We start from the raw sequence: 9,628 nt of genomic DNA, 5'->3' as shown, positions 1-9,628 counted from the left end.
TACTGGTAACCTTAAAATACCAAAGGTAGTAAAAGGTAATACTCAACATGATTTATTCTTTTTTCCATAATAAAGCATTCACTAATTTATTGTTTTTTCTTTTTTAGAGGGATCAGAAAAAAAACTTTAGTTCAGTTCTATTTGAGCTATCGAGGTGATAACTTCGACAAGCGATATCCTAGTGAACTGCTAGTGCCGTCAATTTGATTTGTGACTGTGTGCATCTTGAGTGCTTACTAATTATATTTTGTTAATAAGTTTATCGAACTAAAAGTAAATGAAAATGATGTCTGGTGGAAAGGAACGAAAAATAGATGCAGAGGGTCGCCATTTTCAAGAAAATTAGACTGAAGAATTATTTTTTATCTTGCACAATGGTTAGTCTATTTGTTTGCAGTGTAATGAATCCATTTTAGTGATGAAAGAATTCAATATAAAGAGGCATTACTCAACTAAGCATCCTATGCTGCACTCTCTGACAGGACAAATAATAAAAGACAAAATCCAGAAGTTTACCGCAAATTTGGAAAAACAGCAGCAAAAAACACATGCAATGCTGTGAAAGCTAGTTTTATAGTTAGCTCAAAATTGGAAAAGTCATTAAAACAATTTGCCGAAGGAGAATTTGTCAAGGAGTGTGTTTTGTGTACTGAAAAGAAAAATTAGTTTGTCAAGGCGAACTGTTGAGGGCTTAACCATAGTCAGTTCAAGGCTTTTCTGGATGAAATGTCAGCCGAATATGACGAGGTAACACATTATTGTCAAGTCAGATGGCTAAGCAAAAGGAAAATGCTGAAACGGTTTTACGAGCTTAGAAATAAGATAGCAGATTTTATGCAAATAAAAGATAAGCCACTATTTGAATTTAGTGACCCAAAATGGATATGTGACTTAGCATTTCTGGTCGACCTTACTGGCTATTTGAATGATTTAAATTTGAAGCTTAAAAAAAAAAAAAGAACAGTTAGTAAATGATTTGTACAGCCATTTGAAAGCGTTTCAGAACAAAATCCGCTTGTAGGAGGCATAGATGCTGTCTGGTAACAGTTACCATTTCACCACGCTCTCTGCGTATAAAAATATTGCTAATTCTCAATATACTGAAGAACTCAAATTACTGTCGGAGCAATTTTCGAACAGTTTTAGCGATTTCAAAAACATGGAAGACTGTTTACTTGCTACTCCAACAAAAAGTAATGTACAAAATGCAGCAATACACTTCCAAATGGAGTTGATCGAGATTCAAGAAAACTCATTCCTAAAATCTAAATTTGAAGACGTGGAGTTGTGAGATGTCTACAAAAAATACTTCGAAGAAGACCATTTTCCGCAGCTTAGAAAATTCGCAAGAAGATTGATTTGTGCGTTTGGCAGTACTTATAAATGCGAACAGTTCTTTTCAATGATGAAAGTTAATAAATCAAACCATCGTCCAAGGTTGACTGACGATGGTTTGGAAAATTCTTTACATATTTGTAACGGTGGAATAAATCCAAACATCGATGGAATAGTTTCCCAAATTCAAGCCCAGGTGTCTCATTGATTTTGGTGTCGCTATTTAACTTTCGTAGTTTGTAATAATTCCAAATTTCACGATTTAATAATTATAATGTTGTACCTATTTTTTCATTTTATTTTGTTACTTTAATAAATTGTATTATAATAACTATGTCGTATTATTTCATGTCTGATATCTATCGTTAAAAATTATGAACACTACTTTTAAACGCGGCCCGCGAACGTATTTGCTCATTAAACTTTGGTCTACAACATGTCAAAGGTTGCTCATACCTGATCTACATCAATAAATAGTTCTCGCATGAAATAATTTAAGAATGGGGCCATTTTACGTCAACTCAGGTTCAATTTTTGATCCTTACCATCTTAGATTTTCTTCACCTTTTGTACAGGTGTCGTATATGTATACTAGCCTGACTTTTTTTTTTTTTCCTTTTCTTACGTCGGCCCACTAGCCTGACTTAGCTCTTCTGAAAATACTATCACTTTATTTTTATGAAATGATAATGCAGCCGCCATTTTCCCACGTCTACCAAAAGGGTTTCGCCACAAAAAAAAAGTTGGGAACCACGGTCAGAAAAGAGTATACTGAAGAGTACTCAAGTCCATTGAAATATATTATTTTTGAGAGATTTAAAGGAGAAGATTCTAAAAAATTCCCAAAATATTTGACGATCGTTCAATTTTTTTTTCCGATTTTGGCAGGTTTAGTAGCGTCGAGTAGCAAAACAACCCCTGTCAGCAGCAAGCAAAACAGGTCCTTTCCTGGGAATGAAATGTCAGAAAACATTAAATAATAGAGAGCTTATATTTATTTTCTCTATCTTTCTTCCTGACCTTCATCTCATAGTTAGTTATTTAATAATTTAAATTTGTTTTTTAACAGATTCCTCCATTGAGGTTCAACTTTCGTTTTTCTAGATACCATAGAAAAGGTATAATCTGGTAGCTTCATGTAGAAGTGTTTATAAATGATAACGTCTCTTTCACAAATGACTCCTAGTAATTGAAAGAATGTGATGTTTGGGAAAAACAAAAAAATTATCTTTTTTGTCAAGGCCAAATTTAATTTTAACGTTTTTTAAATTAGAAATAGTTGGTTGAACATGATTACTGGTGCTAAGCAGGTATGTAGTCTGACCTAATCATGAGATTAACATGAAACAGGTATAAAATCTACATATAAATAACAATTATTTGCTCATTACAGTTTGGAATTTATTAATTATTAAGTTTTCCTGTCTCTATTATTTTAATTAAATCTTGGCTTTTTAGGTGTCTCCTAGAGATAATTATAGTAATTGACTTACTAAAAATTAAAATATCATTTAGACTTCCTGTCATTTATTTTATTATTTTTTGCATCATTATATTTTTATTTCTTTAACACTCTGAAGGTCGTACCTGAGTTGAGAGAACCACTGATCAGTCATTTTATTGTGAATTTAAACTATTTGAGAGGAGAGGATCCCTCCACACTTTCTCTGTATTTGGAGTTTCACATTCCAGTAGTGATGTCACTCCTCTTGTGTACCGAAACGTAATGTTAGATCTATAAGATCCCTAAAAACCTAATTTGTAAGTATCGTTTTACTCTGATTGATTTTTTCTTCTTGCATTATTATATGTCTTTACAATGATTCTTGCTGTAAAATATTTGGTTATAAAATTATTTGCCCTGCGACATTTGATGGTATATTTTTTGTTACTTTTTTCCTACTGTCTTCCTTACATTCTCCTAATCTTCAATCCGAGTTAATTTCTATAATATATCGACTTTTCTTTTATATGTTAAACAAAATGTAAAAAAAAATACTAATAATCCTGAGTTTAGTTTGCTGATCAACAAAATGCTATTGGGCAGCAGTCATGATGTTAGTACCAACTTCTTGTACTTTAAATGGAGGAAGATGACCTATGTTTGACTTAGATAATGAGGATGATGACACTAATACTTCTGAAACAAATTGAAGTTCCAGAAGAAGACCTTAAACTTGGAACTAAGTGACTCTGAATCAGATTTTACTGATGGAGGGGAAAGGAAGTTCATTCTCAGAAAGTCTATCTAGGAAATGGAAATGTTGTGTCACCAAGGAGCTTTGGAGGTAACTTACTAAGAACCAATCAGTGAGATGGCATAACTTGACTTTATCTCAAACCGTGCAGAAATTTTCTAGAACATCAAATATCTACCTTATAATCATTTTACCAAGAAATTTATTCTTTTTATCTATAAAATTCTCTTTCTATTGCTTTAACGTGACATTTGTTGTTATTGTATACGAGTTAATTGTTTTTATCAGATGGATCTCACTGATCTGTAGAGACCCTCAGAGTGTTAATTTTAAATTATAGTTTTTTTTTTATTGTACATTTCTAACACATTATCTCTAAAAAAAAAAAATTGATGTTAGATAAGTTGGGGCAAGTGTATAAATGTTTTCAAATTTATTTTGTTATGAGAGGTACCATCTAAGGTAATTTGAAGTAAATAAGGTGGACATAGTTCAGAATAATGTTGGTGATATCTCTCCAAACAAAGCAAATTGTAGACAAATCCCTATATATGCACTCACCCCAACTCACCTTTTACTATTTCATTTTGATTCTTATATTTTATTATTTGCATGTTGATGTACCATTAATTTTGCTCTTATATTAAACTTATTTTGTTTTTCTAGACATGATTTTTGGATTTCGGTCTCATCGTTTTGGGCGTCATTTACCATTATTATATCACCAAAGAGATCATACTCTTCAAAAAATTATTGTTGCTTCAAATAGGACAATGTCTGGGAAATCAAAACCAGAAGTTTTTGTTACTAGAGATGATTTCCCCCCTGAAGGAATGAATTTACTAAAAGAAAGGCAAAGTATTTTTTGTTCATCCCTAATAATAGCTTAATGTGTTTTAAAATATTTTTTGAACTTGGAGTATGATTTATTAAAATCTAAATATTATTTTGCACAGTATTACAGATTGTATTATAAATATATATATTATAAATATTAATTATCTCTTTCTCTTTGTTGATTTATCATTCGAGTTCATGCTTTCTGGCAAGCTGTTATAACATGGAAATTTATTACATCCTAGGTTCTTATTTTTAAATTTACTTTAACTTACTCATAAAGTGATTCATAATGGATTTAAATCACTTTTTTTACTATAACCTATAGTGTAGTTAAGATGTTCAGTGTACCTCCAATTAGTTATTTACATAGATAACTTTTTGTTAATCATTTGGTTGACCTATATTGCTATAATTTGCAGATGTAATCTTGAAATTTGGCCTCTTAAAAAAGGACCATTGCCAAGAGATGAATTAGTAAAACAAATAAAAGTAAAAGATGCTTTGTACATTTCACTTAGTGATAAAATCGACAATGAGCTGTTGAAATCAGCAGGTATATATTTTTTAGATTGTGTAACTTTATTTTTTACAAAATTTAAAGTTTTGTTAACAAAATTGTATTAAAAACTAAACCTGTAAATTTGACTTTAAAACCAATAACACTAGATGTTAAGTTGCTAACCCTAATTCAGTTCTTATAAAATTTGAAATTTTTTAAAGAATATAAAAAAAAAATTATATTAAAAATCATTTTTTAAGCTCACAGATGGTTGGGGTGTTACAGACTCGATTTTCTTTTTATGTTCAGGTAAAAATTTTAAAGTTGTTTCAACTATGTCTGTTGGGCTGGATCATATCAACTTGGTAGCTGCGAAAGAAGAAAAAATAAGGATAGGTTATACACCTGATGTACTTACAGAAGCAACTGCGGAACTAACTATTGGTCTATTATTAGCTACTTCAAGGCGTCTATTTGTGGCAAACAAAGCTCTGAGGTGGTAAGGAATAATATTTTAATATCAGAGGTACCTGCGGTCATAAATTATATTAATACTAATAAACAGATATGAATATTATTTATTGTTGCCCAAGGCAAGATGAGAATATACAAGGCATGTAGCTTGAAAACCAGCTCCATCCACATTTTTCTGAAATGCCTTTTTTTTTATGTTCCTCGTGTTCTTGGTACATTATATCATACTGCCAAGTAGTAAGGAGTAAAACCAGCTCCCTCTCCATTCATTCAAAGTGGCGTGTTTGTTGCAAAACCAGCTCCATCCAAGCTTCCTTCCCTGGTCGCTTGAGTTACTGTGATATGTTATTTTAATCATGGTAGATTTCACTTGCTCACATTATCAGGTTTTGGCAATCTTTTGAAGAAACATTTTGGACCCAATAGGAGTAGCATGGATTCCCTTGAATATTATAAAAATGTAGTTGCTGTTGTCATAACAAGCTTGATGAAGACGAGAATGGAAACGCGTAGATATGATTTCCTGAACAATAATTATTGTTTCATTTTTTGTTTAATGGTTTTTTTAAAAAGTTTTTTCAAGTTTGTTCATTTTTCAATTAAAATCGCCATGAGCTGACCTTGTTTTTTCTACTCTATCATGTGTTACCTTTTCTCTTAAAATTTCACCAAGGAAAAAAAGAAAAAATTATGTCTTTTTATTACTAATTAAAACTATATTTATAATTTTTTCCAATAATATTATTCATTGTACTGCATTGAAAATGGTGGTCAATCACCCAGTTTGCTCCAAAAACAGCTCCATCCAAAATTCTAATTCCCAGAAACCTAAAATTACTTAAGTAGTGAAACTATCTTGAAATAAACATGGAAGTTACTTCTTTCAATACAAATAACAAAAATTTAACATGTCAAAAACAAAAAACTGATCAACATGTCAATGGGAAGTTTTTCGCTCTCCTGAAAATTTGATATATTTGGATGGAGCTGGTTTTGAAGCTACATGCCTTATATAGTGAGTGCATTATAATATGTTTTGAAGAATTTTAAAATCTCCCCCTTATCTAATAGCTAACCAATCTACAAATATATATATACATTGAAAACATCATAACACGACCATATCTTAGGAGTTACAAGGCTTTTATTGCCTACTATTGATAAATTATATATTCTGACTCATCTAAAAAAAAATAAATAAGTAATGATGTTATACTTTCATTTCTCAATAATGTATTCCGTACAAAGCAGTTACTGGTACTAGGAAAAACACCATTAAAAATGTTTCTGTGATATATCTGATTCATATCTTTATAAATAGAGAAATTTATTAATCACTACTTGATTGTGTTTAAGAATTATTATTATTTACCTTTACAGTGGAGAATGGACATCATGGTCACCCCTTTGGTTATGTGGCCCTGGTTTGGAAGGCAGTACTGTGGGAATATTTGGCTTTGGTAGAATTGGGCAGTCAGTTGCAAGAAAATTATTGACATTCAGAGTTCGCCGTTTACTCTATTCTGGAAGGAAGAAAAAAGAAGGTATGTTCTCTAAATACTTCCTGTTGTTTTCCAGTAAAAATTCCCTTGGTTTCAAAGCAGGATTCAGAAACTGTTATGAAAATATACTAATCCATATGATATTATAAAATATGATTAAACTGAGGTAAAGATTCTCAGTCCAAGTTATAATAGAAAGGAAAATAAATCTTCTGCTTGGTATAGCCTCTTGCTTTAACGATGAGCCAGAAATCTATCTGGGAGTCGTGAGACCTAGGTGGTCTGACATGCTTCACTTGCTTTGTCCAAGTACTGTCATATTTAAGAGTACAAACTACATAACATTAGCATCTGTTATTTTTTTCAAAATAGTAGGTGCTAATGCTGTGTTCCGAGGATCATCGAGTGATCTGTGGCTAGTGGCAAACCTAAAAAAAGGCAGCCCACTAGTCTCAGAGGAAAGCCATCAGTGCATGATATTTTAAATTTTATTTTTGTATTCTGCATATCTTGGAAACATAAAGTTCGATTTCAAAGGTTCATTTTTGAAAATATTAAACAGAGGACTTAGTCAGATAATTTTATTATTCTAAATTAAATAAAATGTTACTAAATTTGAAAAAAAGTAGAAACCTAAACAATTTTTTTTTTGCAATTCACCCTCATAACTTAGTACATCTTTGAAACCACTGACAGATAGTCAAAAGTGTTGGAGGCTCTGCGTTTTGATTTTGTCTTTCTTATTCTCGACTATTTGGATTTCATGATAGTTGATTCATTCCATTTATTTTTAGATATAAATTATTTTCAATTTATACCTAAAAATAAATTTTAAAAACTTCAATTTCCAGAATAAAACATGGTTTTAAAAGTAAGCAAATTTATTTTAAACTTTCTATTAACAAATTTCATTATTAGAAATTGAACATCAAGTGTCCTCAGGAACGGTAGTTTATGTAAAAAATCATCTAGTCCCTAAAATTGATACAATTATGACTTTACTTACTAATTATGATTTGTGACGACTTTGACAGCAATAGAAAAGTCTGAGGTGATGCATGCCAAACTATGGAGTGGGATATGCATGAGGAAAATCTATTTCATCTTTAGCCCTCCAGGAAATAAGCTGCCTCTTGAAAATCTTCTGGGAGAGATGATGGTTGAAATGACCATTCATTACTGATGGGAGACGTTAATGCACACTCATGGATTTGGGGTTATAAAACAATTAATCAGGCTGTGGTTGTAGTTGAAGATTTTATCTATTTTTCAGAAGGAGATAGACTTTAGGAAGCATGGAAAGAAAGCTCACGGTTTTATTTCGGGGATAAACGGAAAGAAAATGATGCTATTAGCTGAAGTTTTTTGCAAGAACTATTATAAGACCAGTAATTTTATTCTCTCATAAAGGATTAAAAACCAAGATTTATTAGAGGATCCAGGTTGCTTAAATTTAGATAATAGCATGCTTTTCTGTTCACCCTTTGCAGGATTGGAACTGGATGTTGCACTGGGCAACCTAAAAATGAGGAAGTGCTGGTACAGACAGTCTATAACAGTAAAGCGAATGAACGACTGAAGTCCCATCGGACTTTTCTTTCAAAAGCTGAGGAAATGCTTCATCAGATAGACCTACCAACTGAGTAAAGGGAGAATATAAGTATCTCTCACATGCCAAAGCATGATTCTGCTGAAGTCTATAGGCAACTCACACTGGCATGTGGTCAGATTAAGAAAGATTGCCCTGAACTTGAGCTTAGAGCTGCTGCACTAAATACAATTTATGACTTGTAACCCATAGAGAAATGGTTACACATTTGTACCGATTTGTCTGCCTCCGGTGTTAACAAAGAAGCTGGAGCGGGTGTATACTCAAACAACTTTCAACTGTTATTTCCTGTTGGAGCTGGGTATAAAAATTATGATAGAGAAATGTAGGCTATTTGCTTTGCAATAGAAGCCACTATGGAAAGTGATGACAACACTGTAATCTTCAGTGACTCCCAAAGGAAGGATTATAGTTCTGCAGTGGATACCAGGCCATGTTGGTATATATGGCAATTAACAAGCTTACAAGTTGGCTAAGCTCAGTTGTGCAGAGAACCAGCCTGTTCGACCTTTTTCCTATAGAACAGTGAAATCAATTATAAATTATTATTGTAAGGACAAGACAAGCACTACTGTTCCGGTTAACCTACGGCAACCGAAAGGTTGAATTGGAGGGGGCACCAACAAACATCATGGCATAATGGCCTACAGGATATAGTGGCGCCCCAGGTGGCCAACAGCCGAATCTCACCTCCTCCAGTGCTCTCGGTGAAGAGAAGCTACCCAGACTAAAGGGTGTGTGAGCCATCTTGTCTTAAGAAGCAGTTCATTATTTCTTGTCTCTCAGATCAGAAATCTACCATGGGTGTGTAGAACTCTTTGGAGTTGTCCTCAGCAGTAGAGAGGAGAGGGCTTAAAGATGCAGAGGGAAGTAAGAAACATGGAGTAAGTCCACCTAACAATAATTAACATGCACCACCACTTGGCAATCATCATCAACCACCTCAATTTTATATCTACAATTTCCATAGCCCTATCATTCAAAATTTACTAACCATTTAATCATAAATGTTTTCTTTCGGCCACCCACTACACCAATTGTAACTTAAACAATAGAATTTTATTTTTTATTTAACCATGTTCATTTTTCATTTATACAGTCCACTTCAACCCAACCAGCAAACCAAAAATGGAGTGTGTCCGGCAATTCAGTTGAGGGCATACTTCATACA

General features: G+C 32.5%; 1 protein-coding gene across 2 annotated transcripts in view; it reads left to right on the top strand.

Annotated features, from left to right (window-relative positions):
- Positions 1 to 2,386: 2,386 nt before the first annotated feature.
- Positions 2,387 to 9,628, top strand: part of LOC106677088 (glyoxylate reductase/hydroxypyruvate reductase) — a gene marked incomplete in the record, with an annotated part of 21,517 nt that continues 14,275 nt past the window's right edge. Inside the window, 7 exon segments of one of the 2 annotated variants that reach the window (XM_067048519.1) lie at positions 2,387 to 2,645; positions 2,916 to 3,096; positions 3,353 to 3,623; positions 4,200 to 4,386; positions 4,793 to 4,926; positions 5,182 to 5,371; positions 6,727 to 6,890. In XM_067048519.1, the coding sequence (XP_066904620.1) occupies positions 4,202 to 4,386; positions 4,793 to 4,926; positions 5,182 to 5,371; positions 6,727 to 6,890 (673 nt within the window). 2 annotated transcript variants of the gene reach the window in all.

The sequence above is a fragment of the Halyomorpha halys genome, unplaced genomic scaffold (genome assembly GCF_000696795.3).
Source record: "Halyomorpha halys isolate HHAL.00 unplaced genomic scaffold, Hhal_1.1 Scaffold7.1, whole genome shotgun sequence".
Lineage (NCBI taxonomy): Eukaryota > Metazoa > Arthropoda > Insecta > Hemiptera > Pentatomidae > Halyomorpha > Halyomorpha halys.
Note: the sequence above shows the minus strand (reverse complement) of the source record. Positions and strands in the feature narration are given on the sequence as shown.